A 17,766-nucleotide genomic window follows, 5' to 3' on the forward strand; every position below is an offset into this window, starting at 1 on the left:
CAAGGCAGTCAACTATAACACCCCGTTAATTTCTAAATAATTTGTAAGTAGGCCTGCTTGCGATAGCGACTATTTTCACTTGTAACAGTTTTTTTATTACTAATTTGCATACGCGATTTCATAATCGAGTCGCTTCTCTTTCCCTGTTATCGAGTTAATAAACACTAAAGTATACGTTCTGTTATCCCCTCTTTGTGTATAAAATGAAAAAAATACAGACAATAATTATAAATTTGAGTTCGTTGCTTCATTATTTGCTATCGAAAAGTCCTTGAAGGAAGGAGGAGGATGGTTATATGTTTGATTGGACATGACCATTTGAAGGTCTTCTATCCATTCATTGTATGGGACGATACATTCCGTAAAACAGGAAAAAAATAGAATTTAACGGAATTAGCAGCATGATTTTGATATTTTCCTCAATTATAGTTAGTAAACAAACAGAAATGATATCCAAAACGGTAATTGTTGGATAACTCGGGTCGACCTTGATGACTTCATTAAAGCAGTTGAGGTCAAGGTGCTCGAGCCCTGTGACACGCGTGATGTCCAATATGAGTTTGTACATTAACATGAATATTGTCTAAATAAGTTGATTAAATTGTAATATTTTAAAATAAACATTAGAGAACAACAGAGAAATAACTGTTTATTTGTTCAAAACAGAAGCACTTTGCAACGGATCTTTTGTGGCACCCATACTTTTTATCTCGAAGTGCGGAGGGATGTATATTAATACCGCACTTAATAAACGAATGATATTTATTTTTTATTATCATTAACTCGTAACAGGACTTATTTACTTTGAGTTGGCACCAGATTTGCAGAGAAGAATACTCTCAAAAGTTACTCTGTAACATTTTACGTGACGAAAGGGGGAAGAATCTCACTTTCATCTAATCCATATACATCATTACGAAAATAAGAAGTCAGTTTTTTATTTTTATTTTTATATATTTCACATGATGGTTTTCGGATTGGTAGAGGCGACTGAAGGCACCACGGGACCAGACGTATAATTTTTATTTTATTTATTATTTTTATTTTCCTGAAAGTCCCTCAAAGTCTATCGGATGTGTCGAAAGAAATAAAGATAAAGAAGATAAAAAGGACTGTTTTTCCACACCACAGTCTTAAAACACAATCCGGATAGCTTTTGGTTCCCTCGATGCCAGGGTTCAAGTAGCTGGAATGGAGTGACTTAATATGCAAGAGATTCTTTCGCCTCAGAGATGACCCAAATCCAAAGCGTGATGAAGTGCAGCCAAATCCGAATGGCTGCTGACTCGCCAAAAAGGAAAGTTCATCTGGAAATTTAAATTTAAAACATTAGAAAAATATATCTTAAAAATTAAAAATGAAAAAAAAAATACTCGAAAATTTACACCAATTTTCTTATGCTTGGGAAGTGATTACCGCGGTAAGATGATCCTGTCCACTCTTGGAATGTATGAAGGTTATTTGCCAGGGTCAAGTACGTCACCCGGAAGATCAAGCAATAATAAATAGGAGGAAACATTTTAGTCTTTTGTTTCTCTTTATTCGCGTGATCGAGTCACTTTCCTATGGAGGTGGACAGTCACGCGACGTCATCAATTTGTTCAACGTCACATTCAACTCTTTTAAAACGTATCGGAATAGTTAAATCTAAAATGCGATGATGTATTATGCATAAAATGAATTATTAAGATTCGCTGTTTAATTGGAGCGGCATATTGTTCGCTTGCATTTACGAAACGATGTCATAGTTGACCCTGAGTCGTAAGGTATTTTATATGTTACAAGGACAGCTATGGGAAAGTGCAGGACAGAATATTGTAAAACGACAAGGACAGGTGGATTGGCCTTGACCCTTAAACTCGGCATCTTCTTTACACTTCTTGGCACGCGGAAGGCATGATGAATCTGTCGAAAAGTTGTTTTAAGATCGGATTTCAACTGGTTTCTTTGATACCAAAATTCGAGGAAACACCATCAAGTAGTTGATTCAATTACGTAATTAAAAAATAATTGGTTTAGTATTTAAGAATGCTGCCAAAGGGTTAGAGAAACGGAAAATGTTCGTGATATAAAATAATACTTAATCCACTTCGGTAGAAAGCAAAGAAAGCGAACGAATAAGTAAACTGGGGCAACAGATCTTCTCCCTCCCATCCCTGTGAATCGGGTCAAGGTGGGCTGCAACTGATTCGAGAATGGTCACGATCTTTCTTGTATTCTGGCAAACCACATAATATACACGAAAAATGGAAAGCCCATTCGATATAGCACCGAGACGTTAAATGCAGGGTTAAAGGTCTTTGGGTTTTTTTATCGATACTTTCCAGTTTTCTACCAAAACTAGTGTGAATTTTTTTTTTTACTTACTTGCTTAGCTGCCAGTTCTTCGTCTCTCCCATCGCCTATCACCACATAGGTGCATTTTCTACCGAATCTTGTTACTATCCTCTCGAAACAACTTTCTTTGCCTGAATTTAAATATTAAAATTTATTCTTGATAATTGTTTAAATGGATAATGAAGAACTGAGATAGAATATTACCGATTTTAGTGGCGCTGTAGACGTTTTCAACGTGGAGCACACCAGCCATGCCGTATAGCAACACCTTCGCTAGTGCAGGAACCAGCTGAGTGGTTGTTACCAAAACATTGACGCAATTTGACCTAATGTAAGAAATAAATTAGGTATTTTTATAAATAAAAATTAAGTTTTACAAGCAAAATTTATACCTGGAATGAATGAGGGAGAGACATTTTAATGCTAGAGTTTGCCAGTTGTCGGTAAGCGTTTCGATTTCTGAACGTAATTGTAACCACTGTTCCCGTTTCGGTCCCAACAAACCTGAGTTGAAACGAATTATATGAAAAACGTACAGACACACAGCCTTAAAAATATTTCGAATTTAAAATCTTACCTCCGATGCTGTTGCAGTATTGATTATAAATGTCTTTAATTCGACGATACCGAAAAGCAAGTTTTCTTGTCCAATCCACTCCCCCTCTGACGCCAGTTGCTAAACATAGACTTGCATTATTGGCAGATGCATGAAAGCCGTCAGTTTGGAAATTATAATTGCTAAAATTTCAAGTTAAAATTTAAAAAATATATAAGATTTTTTTTATTAAGTTACTAAACGAGATTTAAACCATCTTTAAAAGCAAAGATTGCCTCAAGTTGTCAATTTCACAATGTTAAAAATTAACATATAACATAGAAAAATTAATAATATTTACAAGAAAAATACTTTTCAGAATTGTTTACTATGAAAATATTACAAATTTCATAACGTTCAGAAGAAAAAATTTACATAAATTTTGGATCCTAAATCGCTGGAAGAATCAACTCACCTGAGGTCTTGTCCGTTATCATCCGAAGAGACATCATCAATGTGAACTTGATCGCATTCCTAGAATAATACAAGCAATTTTTAAAATAGGTTTTAATTACATTTCGACTGCACATACCTAAAAATGACATTCAACCAACCGCCCTATCGACCTTTGCCCACTTTCACAGTACAATTTAGATAAATTCTTATCGAATCGATTAATACAAAACCCAGCTCTTAACCAAGAAGATATAAAGAAGTTTTTAGTGTTTATTGCGGAACGAGTGTTTAAAAGTCTTATTGTGAAAGACCCCCTTTTAAAGGTTTCGAAAATCCGAGATAGCAACGAACTAGTCAATGTTTACATATCATTCATCACCCAACACTCTTCAACCACGTTAAAGTTAACCTTGACGTGACTAAAACTCCACCTGTTCTTCTTTTACACGTACAGGAGGGCGTTTTAGTGACACAAATACGTACAAACATATAATTCGGTGGTCGACACGAATATAAATAAGACGATACAAGCAAATTAATACGCTTCCAGGTACATAAATATATTTAAATTGTTCGCATCCTCCTACCAATATACTTAATGAAGCGAACAATTAATATCAGTTTTCTTCGCCCCCTTTTCAAATTCGAACAAAGTTTAATGGGGTTCATTTATTGGAATTCGTACTTCTTGAACAGGCGTAACGATTCATTAAAATTAATTTAATTTATTCGAAAAATTTCGTTATTAAAATTGTTTAAACGATATTTCAAATACGGTCGAACCTCCCAACAACGGCCACCTCTAAACAGCGGTCGTTTATTTAGAAATTTTCAAAAATTCCTACGAAATAACCTCCAAACAATGATCACTAACATTAAAAATGTCCGTCGTTCAGAGGTTTAACTGTGTATAAAGTCTATAAACACAGTTTTGCTGGAAATTTACTCGTAAATTAATTTGCTGGAAATAATTTCCTTCATGAAATCTGGAAATAATCACGAATAGGAAAGAATATTGCATGGTTTCCTTGAATCGTCTTGTTCTGATGATTCAAAAGTTTCATCGAGTGACATATGAATGCAAACCAGTCAACTTTTAACCATACCAGAAATGTTTGAACCTTACCCTCGATGGTATATGAACAAGTTTATTTTAATATACCCGTTTAACTTGAAGGAAAATTCAGGGTGACCCAAAAATCAGTTTAAAGGCCCAATGTTTTGTTTTGTATTTATACTCGAACAATGATTCTTACTTGTGAAAACGCGATTTAAAAATCAAACTATTTTGAAGACATTAACTTAGGTTAACTGAGTTTTGGGCCACCCTTTATATTTAAACTTTTAAAAAGACACGATCAATTTGTGCTGCTCTTAGCTCATCTTACTCGTAAAATATATCTTAATTTCACAATTTAATTAATTAATTTTTTAGAATTTTACAGAAATTCATTAATTTAATTAATTTAGTTCTTAATAAGGAACGAGCTTTGGTTTGGATGAACTCATTGATGGAATAAGGCGAGGCAACACGTGAATGTCTCCCGGGAGGACTCTCGATAGAAAACTGACCCCAATTTAAGTTGTTACAAACCTGAAGAAAACCCGGAAAGCTCCATGTGGCCAGCCCATTGGTGAGGATTAAACCCACGACCAGTGTTTAGTGGTTTTATCCACTCGGCCACTGGTGGGCGACTTTGATTTGATGATATTCCACATTGAGCAACGAGCAAAGGCACGTTCGTGTAGGCTATAAACACTTGCACACGAATTCATGCAAGTATAAATTTACATATCCACATAGACGTGTATACTTTTATAAATATAAACAACAAAAATAAACGCAGACACACAGACCTTTCGCTCAATTATTATTGCATATAATATTTAATAAATTCACCTCTAAATCGTTGAAAAAGAAATGAATGTCAGCAAAATTAAATATCATTTCTTCCATTCGTAAACCAAGCGACATAGAAGTAGGACCATCCTAAAAATAAAATTAAACTTAATTAAAATAATAATTAAATTATTATTATTTTATAAAAATAATTTAAGATTTAAATATGTTAAAACGTGTGTTTATAATATATGATAAACGATGGCGCCATCTCTCGGCGTTAAATTAAACGATAGCAGTAAATTCGATTTCGTACAGTGGTTTATTTTGACCCGCTATTAGCATTAAATCGAATGTTGCAATGAATTAAATCATCTCGAGCAATAAGAATTATATTTATAGTGACGAGTTCTACACATATGTTTGAGTTTAAAAGTCACGTAATTCGGTGGTAATTTATATTTAATAATTCACAGATACTGAAAGGTTTTCTAATTACTGTATTAATATTGACAGGGAAACCGTTTAAAAATATTCATTGCGAATAACGTTAAGTAGGAGAGCGCTATATCGAGGTTTTGACTTATCAAAGTGTAGAAGGAAAAAGAAAAAAAGCATTAAAGAAAATGAAAAAATGGAGAATTTTACTATTAAAAAGCACTTAAATTATTCTAAAATTTATTCTTAATTAATTAAGTTATTTATGAAGTTGTTTACGAAATTTACAGATGGATTTTATAAATTTCCTACGCTGTATATAGTTACAAAAGTGGCAGTATGTACTGTACAATACATGTATATCTGTATGTATACATGTATGTATATATACATGTACAGATTTAAGCATGATGTGAGTAAGTTAGTACATATAAAAGACCTTCTCTTCCACTGAATATTAATGAATTTAAACCCTAAACCGAAAGGTCGAGGCTTTAAATCGTGAGCTACTGCATGAGGGCTTACGCTAAATAACCTATAGTTACTGTACACTGTATGGCCCTAAGTTATTATAATACGTAGTCCTTTCCAGTAAAAACTGGTAAATTTAAAAGCTCGATCGAAGCCGTATAATTATAAGCTAAAAGTAAGGCCCTAAGGTTACTGTAACCTTAGGGCCTCAATGAATACAGCGTGAGACCCGTATTCAGTTTGTATATAAGTCCGACTCCGCGAAGATCTTAATATATATTTTCTAGTTTAATTTTTTGAATTTTTTTTTTTATAAATTTCATTAATTTGTGAAATTTAAAATTACTTTCAGCTCATAATTTTATTACATTTAGTTTTCTTTGAAAATAAAACAAGGGGGATGATTGAATAAGCTTACAACAAAAGCTGTAAAATTTACATTAATATCAAAATATTTACATATAAATCGTGGTAAATTTACTGTTAAAATTATAAAATATTATTGAATAATTGTTGAATATTTTAAAATAAGTAAATAAACAAAAATGTGGGCACTTGCCTAAGACACGTGTCATTAAGATGTAATTTTATTGCGAAATAAAATTTGAACGAATGAATAAAAAAAAATTAAATTATTTTCGTTTTATTAACTTGTTATAAATTTCTAATTGATTATAAATATAATTATTTATTTAATATTTTAAAAATAAATACATGATATCAGGATTATATTTTAAGTGTGTATTAGCAAATTAATTTTTCTATCACCAGATGGCGACACCACCATAACGCATACTTACGGCATTATTCTAGTGTTTTAATTATTATATTTTAAAATTATTTTTAAAAAATTATATAAAATTATCATATATAAATACAGAAACTAAAAATTATTCTATTTAATTAATTAAACTCTAATTGCAATGAGAGCCAGCCATTGCGTGGGCTCTTGAACTCGAACCCGTAAAAAAACTGTATTTATTTATTTTCATCAAATAATTACATTCCTTAATTATTTTAATTAGTTAACTTAATATATTTACTTATTATGACATAATTAAGTAGTAATTTTCAATTTTTTCCACCATTTATAGTAAATTTGGCATATCGAAATCGGCCGGATATGCGGCTTTGGTATTGCCTGCCTGAACCTAACAACTGTATCGCCATCTGGAGCCGGGCATTATCATTAATTTAAGCACGAAAGTGTTTCTTGTTTTGACTTTCAATTCGGAAATAAACTTCGCGACATGGCCAACTTTATAGAACATTGAAGGTTAGCATTGACAGACACACTCCCTTGACCTCTGTAAAGTGGGGTGAGTGTCAGCCAACACGACGAGGACAGTTTACAAGTAAATAAAGAAAGAGAGAGCGAGAGGGGGGAAAAAAGCAGAAGACTCAAGCTGGAGATTGATGATCCCGGGTTTTTGGAAATCACGTGATTCTCTTGGTTTCTCTGTGGCATTCGTCAGTGTGTGTTACTTTGTGAAAATAAAATAAAATTGCCTGTAGTTTGTACCGCATAGGACGATATGTTTCATTTTAGTTTCAACGTGTTTACTGGTTCAGTCCAGTAAATACTCTTGACATCGACGACCCTAGCAAGCATCTGCGGTTTGTTGTCTCGATGACGTGGTCAATGGGTTGAGAGGGTAGAAAAGTTGAAAAACTGTTTATCGCTTTCCTCCACGGAAAAAGAGTAGTTACACTCAACCACTATACAAAAAAATTATTGTTAGTCATCTGCTTTGGTTGCGCGGTTATCATAATATAGCTTTTGTGTAGTTAGCATGAACAATTAGTCAGAATTGTTTCATAAAAACCACCCCGTTCCGCAAAGATATTTTAAATTAATAAGCAGAATTTAATTTAAAAAAAAAATTATATTACGTATACTTTAAAGTATCACTCAATCTAGATTAATTATAATTTTAAATTTTATTATTATTTAGCATTTTTTTAAATTTAAATACAAAGATTCGTTATCATTTAATAACAGAAGAAATTAACGAATTAAATAATCGCTTACATTTTACGCAACAATTTAAATTTCAAAAACCGTTTTTTCTTTTTTTAAATTTGAATTTTAAAATAACGGTTACTAAATAAATTAACCGTTATTTCGAATAATTATTATTAACGGATGTGGTAACAATTTGAATCACTTTTATCCTGTTAATGTGTAAATCTTATTATTGTTCATCTTTAAAATATGCATCTATTGGGATTTTTTTTAATACATAAAATTTATTGTGTAGTTAAATTGATTCATTGATTTATTTCTAAAATTCCTGGAACTTAAAAAGCAGTAAAATTTATCTTTTGAATGCCAAGAATGAAGCACGAAGAAGGGAATCGAATTTTTGTAAGAGCTAATCTGTTAAATACTTACCTTACAGTATCTGTTAGCGTATGTTCCTGTCAGGAGCGAATGAAACACGATAATAGTTTCATCTAAATCCCAAATGAATACCCTTTCTAATTTATTTTCGGGATCGGGAGAAGGATTATTTTGTTTCCTGCCTCTTCCACGAACACAGCGATTACCTGATTCAACATTTATATACATATTTTAACACGTTTTGTTATCTACAAAATGCTTTTTTTTTATTAAAAGAAAAGAGTGAATATTCAATAATTTACTTTTCTTTGTAGATCCATTAGTCACTTCCATTTTCAGAGGTGGAGACGGGCTTGTACTCACTTGGTTATAATGCGGGCTATCTGCAGAATCGAACGATTTGTATCATCAATGGTACTAAACCATTAGTACAAGAACACTTACCTGTTACTGAATCACTTATTGGAACATTTAATTGCGTCAATTGGTAGCTGGATGTGGTAGCAACTTGGGGTGCTTCTACAACTCCAACGGGTGATGTGTTGTTGACCGAATAGGTATTATAACCTTGCGCCGCATAGTAAGGATATCCCGTTTGACTGAACGTGCTGTATGAATTATAATCGAACCCCTGCGTGTATAAACCAGGTTTTAATATTGATATTTACAAATTTCTGACTGGTTAAAGCTGTGTTTGATATACAAACCTGTGTCGAAGCGAAGGCCTGAGGGTTAGAAGGACTACTTCCATATGTTGTTCCTGGATACGTATTGGCTACGAAAAATAAATAATTATAACCGTCCTAATTGTAATTATCAGTGTATAGTTCATTTAAATCGTGTAAATTATATTATTTTACAGAAAATTACAGTAAAGTAACATAAAAAATGAATGAAACTCACTGAAACTATAATGGGATTGTCCGGATTGGAGACCATTTCCAGTCGGAAAAGCAGAACTATAAGGGTTGTGGTATGTTTGTGTTAAATTATTTCCATTCTCTTTGGTCTGAGGGGACAACGATCTCGAAACTAATTGAAAAAATAAATAAAGAAATGAAACTAAACGAATTGATAATTTATTTTCTTTTAATGCACTCCTCGCGCTACTATAAATGCTATCTTATACTATATAGGCCTACTCTATAATTGTAGAAGGATTTTTCAAGTACAGATAAGTTTATCTTCTATCTAAGCTAATTGGTTGAAAGTTTCTTTAATTGTATTTAATTTTAATTAACTTCCAGTAGCAAATAACTTATCGTGTTAATCGAGATAACTTTTTACTACGTCTCTAATGAAAACAATTAAGCGCCTTCCCTCTATTTTCAATTACAATTAAAGCATTATTTGTACCTTTTTTTTCTGCATTTTTTAACGAATTCTAATTTCTGTATGAGTTTCTTAATTGCTAATTAAGTGAAATTCACTTAGTTCATTTATATTTTTGACGTTTAAAGAAGTAGTAAATGGTCTGTTCTTTGTTAGGATCTTTCAATAGAAAAAATGTCGTTAAGATGTTTAAAAATTTTATTATTATTATTTTTTAAATAAAAATATGAATTTAGGAGATTTTATAAACGACTTTAAATTAAATTCGATTTTTTTAAAATTAAATTTAGCGATAAATATCCTTTATGATCATCATGTAAGTGATGCTCTCTTTCAATGGAGTGTATCTGAATTTATCCGGATTTATGTAAATATATCCTAAAAAATTATATAATTTAATAAGTTAAACATTTATATAAATAATTTTTAATAATGATAAATTAAATATATTTAGTTTAAAGTATAAATTAAGCATGCATGTTGCATATTTCTCACATAAACATAATTGACTTCGATGGCCATTATGATCATCTTTATATAAAAAAAAAGCTTGCAATGTGTTTGCTTAATTTTTAATTTAAATAATATATATTTAATTATTTAAATATTTAACTTATAAAATCTTAATTTAATAGCGATATATTAATATATTCTTTTGAATTTCAGGTACTGTACACTCTATGGAAATAGTACAACATTCATTGATAATTCCCGTGTATATTAACAATATTTTTATCTTTTAAATGTTTTAATATTTAAAAAAATATATTTATGATTTAAACTTTAAAAAAAATGAAAATTTTATTTAATTTTTACAGAAAAGTGATTAAAAAAATTAAGCAGTTTTTAGAAGATTTTATAGGGTGTAGGCCTATTAAAATGTAGATAAACATCAGAAACTATAAATATAATTTATGAATTATAAAAAAATTTATTATTAAATTTAGAAATTTGATACAAAACGCTTAAATTTACGACATTATTTTAATATTTACGTTATTTTCAAGTTTATTATTTAATTTTTTAAGTGATTAACCGTTGTAATATTTCGTTTAATCATCTCTACTTTAATGTTAATTAAAATAACATTTTCTTCGGATTTATTTAATTTTATTGCTTAATTTTTGGAATAAAATAAATTATTAATAGTTTTAAAAATGTAATTAAGGAATTATGTAAGTTTAATTAATACGATTTTGTATAAGTTTACTATTCAGATTGCAGAATGAGGAGAAAAACAGTGATGATTTAACTGAAAACTATGTAAATTTTTATACGAATTAATGGTGATAAATAATAGAAGAGTGATTAAAATTTATTTATTTTAATAATTTCTTACATAAAACGTAATTTTTCTAGCAATTTATAGAGATATATTCACTCATTTTATCACTTTTCTGTGGTATCAAATTGCAGCCATTCGCTAAAATAATTTGGTGTTTCTGCATAAGTACAACCCCCTAAAAGCATTATTTTATAAAAGAGGGATGTACCGATAACTCAAGCGTGATGAAATATAACTATTTAAGATCGAATAAGTAACGTTTCGATTGGTTACTGCCCACAATAAACGAGCGACTAAGCCAATTACTAAACAGTAAACACGCTGGATGATTTTTAAATTGATTTCCACTTACCTGGGATGGGATGCGTTTGAGGAAGGATGCCGTAATGTGACGCTTGACTGGTCTGGTTGCCATAGTAACCCGAAGTGGCCGACAAAGAATAACTAGGTGATTGGGTCGGTAATAATGGATAAGCTTGCATAGGGCTGTAAAGGTAAACGCCATAGATTGAAAAATGTCCCAGTTGATAGATGGATCCATTATAAGAAAAGAAATTAAATACACTTATTGTTCTCCAGCGTGTTAAAGGTATCTTTAATATACTAGAAAAGGGTATATTTAATTGTCGTTCGCAGCTGTTACGCGCTTGTCAAGTTACAAGGGTTTGGTATGTTTGACAACGTCTACAAATCTTTAATGTTTGTACGCTCTCCCCTAGGGAAAATTGAAGTTTCTGATGCGAATGGAACCATCGAAATTTAAAAATTGGTTACTATTAATCACTTGACACATTTTAAAAGTCGAATTTTACGAGTCGACAAATATATTAAGCAGATAAAAAAAGTATGTGGCATGGTTAGAGACGAAGAAAAAAAGGAAGGAAGGGGGAGATAACGTTAGCTTGTGGATAACTTTATAAATTATGTCATTGTTTTAAAGGATAGATGTGTCAAAGTATCAAAGAATGAAAGCTATCTATCATTTCTAAGAATTCATAAAAAAAGAATTTGTAAGTTATAAAAGAAATGAGATGAAATTTTCGATCATAAGACAACAATCGCTCCATTGATAACAGCCAGTGTGGCCTCTTATATGAGGTTCTAGTCCATCTGCAGATGGTCGTCGTCACAAATAACTCTTTTTAAACGTTTTAAAATTAAATTAGACACCCGATATTGCATTAATGAATTTTAATCTATGTTATATTTTGTTATAAATAAATTATAAACAGCGTAACAGGTACGACTCCTGTAAGCAATGTCGCTACAACGTTCATTTTCTTCATTTTAAAGCAAATTTTATAAATTTTTTGTTATAGAATCTTCCTAAAACATTGTATTATATCTTGTAAAATATAAATTTATTATATTTTTAGCTTTATTTGTTATAAATTTCGACCCTCGTTACGGTTTCTCTGAGCGTAGACCTTCATCGGGGGTTTTTTAAATTAGAAACAAATGATAATAATTAGAGAAATTATTTAATTTATTTTTAAAAATAACTATTCTATTTATTTAAAATATCAAATTTTTATTTAGGTAATAAATAAATAAATTATTTATCAATAATTACTGCTACGATTTCTAGGAAAATTAATGCCATTCTACGGCTTAATTTTAGACTTATTTATAAAACTTGGAGCTTAAAATTATTTTTATTTCAAGACATTTTATGTAAAATTAATCATAATTTTATTATTTTTAAAAAATTTCACCTTAATTCCATGAAAAATATCTATTTGATGCATCAAAGATAAATAAAAATAATGTGTTTGTTTAGGATTTTTCGCTTGAATTTCGAATATTTTAAAACGAATTTCGAATAATAAATAAATTAAAAAATAATATTTAATTATTCTAATTATATTTTCATCACATAAATTAATCGTCATCATCATTTATAATTAATTAAAAAACAAGTTTAATTAATTTTTACTCGGCTCATTCGCTCGAATTTTAACTAAAAATATATTTTTTTTTAATCAACTTCTAGAAGTAAAATTAGATATGAACATATTAAAATATCCTTTCGAGTAATTTTATAAGCATGAAGAAGGTCTACAGGGCCAATTTTTGATCTTTAAACAACGAGGATGAGTTACAAACATATCAAATTATCATACAGACAACAGAAGGAATTCTATATAATTCTGCTTAAAAATCTTAATATAAATCGTTAATTTATTGTTTTAAAAAATATAGAAAATTGTAATTTAATTGGTTTATATTTTTAAAATAATTTTAATCTTTATATATTGTAGTTAGAAAGATATTTAAATCATCCCTATGATGCGGATGTATAGCGTTAATCATGTAGAATGAGTCACTATATCCAGACTAGATTTAAACTCTTGCAGCCTTAAGTTGTTATATATAAGAGGCCCTTCCTCTTTATTAAGTATCAAGTCTAAAGACAAGTAACCATATACAATGAGGCCCTAAACTTCTTCCTTCTCCTCTATTTAGTAGTAATAAGTCTAAAAATCACGAGACCTTAGTTCGTAGCATCATACTACGAGGCCCTAAACCTATCCCTTTACCTCTATTAAGTAATAATAAGTTTAAAAACATGATGCTCTAGTTTATAGCGTCATACAATGAGGCCCTAAACTGCAGTTTCTTAAGCTTATTCATAAATTTAGCCCTGACTATATAAACATGACTTTAAATCATAATTAAACTTACTTTGTAAAATTAACTTAATTTTATAAAGCTTTAGAACTCATTAATTGGCCTTTATTTAACATTAAATCTATAAAAATTAACATTAAACGTTCATAAACTCACCTGTTATAGTAAGCTGTGTATGGGGATGTATTTTGATAATCCAAAACAGCAGCTTTGGCTGCAGTCAGTTCACCTACAAAGAAGGGCGGAAAAATCATTTTAAAATATTAAATAATTAGCATTTCGATTAATTTTTAGGGTTTCTTGGGTTTTATTTATAAATTAAGCCCAAATTTCAACCGAAAATTCTTAATTAATCATCTGTTATGCTTATATAAAATAGTTAACAGATAACACCAAAATGCCACGAGAAGTGATGATTTACAGCATGAAAACTTTAGTAATATATAAAAATTGGGGCCTACAAAACAGGTTTACAAGTAAATTATAGTTTAAACCTACGTATTATAATATAGTTGCTTTTGTTTGCATGATATTTTATAAACTTTTGGCAGGAAGAATGCGTAGGGGGCATCAAAGAGAGAGTTCAGAAAACAATGAAAGTGTTCCACGTTTTGGCTCATAATTCATTAATTTTGGGTCAGTTTAAACGTTTGGCAAACATTTTACATGTTTGCTTTCTCTTAAATAACACAAGTTTCGTGTATTGTTGCTGAAATTTGGTATCAAAAATACACTATAAAGATACAACATCATTATCATCCTCTTCCTTAATGGAAACTGAACGCATTTATATATAATCATACGAATGGAAATTAATTATAAATAATAGGGCCAACCTCTGAACAACAATCACTGGCAGGAACATAAAAGGGCTGTTGTTCGGAGGTGGCCTTTGTTTGAAGTTATTTTGTACTCATTTATGTTTAAAAAAGACACGTTCTTGAGAAAACGGCCGCTGTTTAGAGGTGGCCGCCGTTATTGGAAGTTCAAATGTATTTATATACAGCTCCAACTAGAAAAGAACCGTCAGAAAAGCCATTTTGTTCGGACCTCTTTTACGGAGAAGGCCCCAAAATTTAATCTTTATACGTAAAAAGAAGCTTTTCATGGTTTCCAAGAAAGATGAGGCTTCACATTTGTGTGTTACGAGCCTTATCTCATATCCCAGGCTCTAATTACAGTATATATAATAATAATAAATCAAAAATTTTTCTTCTTCTTTTCTTTTTAAATAATTATATATAATTTATAAACCGCTCGACTAAAATTAGAAATGATTTTTCTTGAAGTGTTTTCTAGCACCTTTTACAAATGAAAATATAAATTAGTTTGCAATCGACTTTTGAAAAATGTATAAGACTTATCAATACTTTCGTTGTCACAGAAATTAGGATAAAGAATCTCTCGACCTTTCACGCTCGATGAATTTGTAAATAATATTAATTTACATACACTACACCATTGTAAATGCTTTCATTTTGTTTTTTTTTTAGTCTGTATCATTTTAAATGTCGTTACTTTCAAATTGTGTCGTTAGAAATACTTCATTTTTAGGTGTATTGCATTGTAAATTAAGGATATTGCACTTAAATTTAGAAATATTGCATTCTAATTACCTTAAATTTTAGGTTACATTATTATAAATGCCTTAGTTTTTATGACTCTATTACCCTAAATATCTATATTTTTTTCAAATATTCTGAAATATTCGAGATAATTTAATTATCGAAAAGGCCTTATAAAGAATGTTTTTACTTTCAAGAGCATAATTTCCGAACAAATTTTTATCACTCGTCGACTTAAAAATCCCCTTATTCTCGTCAAAAGCAGGAAGTTTAAAATTGTTGCTCTACACTTAAAATATTAAGGAGGCATACTTAAGATCGTAAGCTGGATATTAATGGCACACGGCTGCACAACAAAATGCCTTCCATTATCAAAGTAAAAAATCATATTTCTGGTTTTATGGATGACATTGACGAGGGGTATTTCCTGTCGTGAGCTGAAAGTCCCACCAAACAACCCGTCAATAACGATAAATGAGTGAAACAAAAGGGGTGGTCCCCGACCCTGCTTCTACTTCATCAATCGGCCGTCAGGGGGTACACTACGCGAACAACGCCCTCTGCTCACCCCCACAACAGTTCCTGTTCTTAAGGACAGTAAGTCCGTAGAAAGATGCAAAATCGGCTCCAGAAACTTGTCTGATTTATCTCTCCTTTCAGCTATTTTTTTTTTTATTTTTTAAACTTTAACAAAGGTTAAAAAGAAAAAAATAAGATAAAGATTTACCTGCGAATGTCGGCAGGACTTCGGAATTGGAATAAAAGTTGTTTATCTGATCAATATCTGAACTGCCGGTTCCTTTAACTGTTAATAAAATTCGGAATTTTTGGCACCATTTTAATGAATTTCTTCCACTTAATAACACTAGAATTACTTACTTGGGGAAGCTGTACACATACCCCATGAAGATGGTCCGCTATAAGATGGGGAGTTATTGGTGCTTGCCATAGACCCTAGGCCACCTAAATACACGAAAAAAAAAAACAACAATTTAAAACCATTAAATTTAAGAAAAATAGGGTATATTTTTCAGTCAGGACATTACCATTTGTAGCGAGGGTAGGCGTGAGGTCTGGAGACCCTTCGGACAAGGAGGGTGGAGATGATTGACCACTCTCTTCTCCTTGCGACAGATCGGGGCTCGGACTATCCTGACTGTTAGAACAAACAAGAAAGTACTTCAGCAATATTACAGATAAACGTTATACCTTTGCGGATTCGCGAATTAAGATATTTTAAAATAAAGATTTTATTGTTTGCAATGCGCATTCTTTCACACATACTACGAGTAAATTTGGTATCCGAGAAGAACAGTTTTGAAGGGCGTTTTAGCAGCAAACAACGATAAGCGTGTGACAGTGAATTGCAGTGACATTATACCTGTCCATCGTCTTCTTGAAAGCACACACGCGCTAAGAACTATTCCTGTCTTGAAGCTCATTAAGAGCGACATACCCAACTAATGGTTGACTACTGTCAATCTAACCATTGCTTTATTGTAGAAACGCTCATTAAGAAACTACTTCTTTTATTTTCTACTTAAAAAAAGGGAGTCTAAATTGTAATTTAGGTTACAATTTTATTCAAATTTTATGTAGGAAGTGAGCAAAGTGAATCGTTATACGCCCGAAGACCACAGACCATCATTCCTACTCATCTTACATCTAACACTTCCCACCGTCATAATTATATCTCAATTTTCTTTTTTTTTTATTATTCGGTGTAGAAAAAGATTCGAGTGATGTCAACAGATGTTTGGACGCGCAGCCAGCATAAAGACGTAATGGTCAAAGGTCGTTCTCACGCCTTTCATTAATTTCACGGTCACGTTACAAGACCCAAAGACAACAGAGCATTGTTTAGAAACGTTTTAGAAGGTATAAAAAAATTTTGATCCTATAAAAGGGTATTATAACTGTCACTAAATCTTATTTGCTAGTTGACCTTCATGGAAATTTACCATAAAACATGATGTGGCATGATAAGAGAGAACGTAGGAACGGCATCATTTTTTGAGAAAAATATGACAAATATTTAATCTATAATTTTTTTATCCCATAAAAATGTGTTATAAACATCAAAAATAAGATTTTGATCCTTTATTTTAAGAAAATTTACTATAAAAATGCATAAATTTTCGAAAAGATCCATCGAAATGCGTTAAAAGTTATCATAAACGTTAAGAAATCCGGCTTTATCTCTATTTTCTCGTAAAGAAATTTAATATTTTTCATGGGAAAAAGAAGACATTAAATTATAAATTCCAGCAGATTTTTTGTCCTTTGAAAGTATAATATAAATATTAAAAAATTAGAATTTATTCCTCTCTTAGCGAGTGAATTTACCATGAAATCCTGTAAATTTTGGCCATAAAATCCATTAACTTATGTTGATTGATTTCGTGGCAAAACTAAACGTTAAGACAATCAAATTTATCTTTATTTTTTAAGCTAATTTCATGCAGAAACGCATAGATTTTGAAATTTGTTTTCTCTTGTAAACATCAAAACTATTCAATTTTAATCAACCCA

General features: G+C 30.8%; 1 protein-coding gene across 5 annotated transcripts in view; it reads right to left on the reverse strand.

Annotated features, from left to right (window-relative positions):
* Nucleotides 1-630: 630 nt before the first annotated feature.
* The window catches only part of LOC111634272 (eyes absent homolog 2-like), a 100,076-nt gene continuing 82,940 nt past the window's right edge, over nucleotides 631-17,766 (reverse strand). For all 5 annotated transcript variants that reach the window (XM_023379009.1, XM_023379010.1, XM_023379007.1 and 2 more), the window contains 17 exons: nucleotides 16,281-16,390; nucleotides 16,114-16,197; nucleotides 15,962-16,039; nucleotides 13,826-13,898; nucleotides 11,391-11,524; nucleotides 9,325-9,453; nucleotides 9,129-9,196; nucleotides 8,866-9,052; nucleotides 8,724-8,804; nucleotides 8,473-8,627; nucleotides 5,229-5,318; nucleotides 3,348-3,406; nucleotides 2,915-3,075; nucleotides 2,730-2,841; nucleotides 2,542-2,663; nucleotides 2,368-2,468; nucleotides 631-1,307 (listed from right to left, as the gene is read on the reverse strand). In XM_023379009.1, the coding sequence (XP_023234777.1) occupies nucleotides 1,227-1,307; nucleotides 2,368-2,468; nucleotides 2,542-2,663; nucleotides 2,730-2,841; nucleotides 2,915-3,075; nucleotides 3,348-3,406; nucleotides 5,229-5,318; nucleotides 8,473-8,627; nucleotides 8,724-8,804; nucleotides 8,866-9,052; nucleotides 9,129-9,196; nucleotides 9,325-9,453; nucleotides 11,391-11,524; nucleotides 13,826-13,898; nucleotides 15,962-16,039; nucleotides 16,114-16,197; nucleotides 16,281-16,390 (1,825 nt within the window). In that variant the 3' untranslated portion in view covers nucleotides 631-1,226. The remainder of the gene's footprint in view (nucleotides 1,308-2,367; nucleotides 2,469-2,541; nucleotides 2,664-2,729; nucleotides 2,842-2,914; nucleotides 3,076-3,347; nucleotides 3,407-5,228; nucleotides 5,319-8,472; nucleotides 8,628-8,723; nucleotides 8,805-8,865; nucleotides 9,053-9,128; nucleotides 9,197-9,324; nucleotides 9,454-11,390; nucleotides 11,525-13,825; nucleotides 13,899-15,961; nucleotides 16,040-16,113; nucleotides 16,198-16,280; nucleotides 16,391-17,766) is intronic.

The sequence above is a fragment of the Centruroides sculpturatus genome, unplaced genomic scaffold, assembly GCF_000671375.1.
Source record: "Centruroides sculpturatus isolate CEXI.00-Female unplaced genomic scaffold, Cexi_2.0 scaffold897, whole genome shotgun sequence".
Lineage (NCBI taxonomy): Eukaryota > Metazoa > Arthropoda > Arachnida > Scorpiones > Buthidae > Centruroides > Centruroides sculpturatus.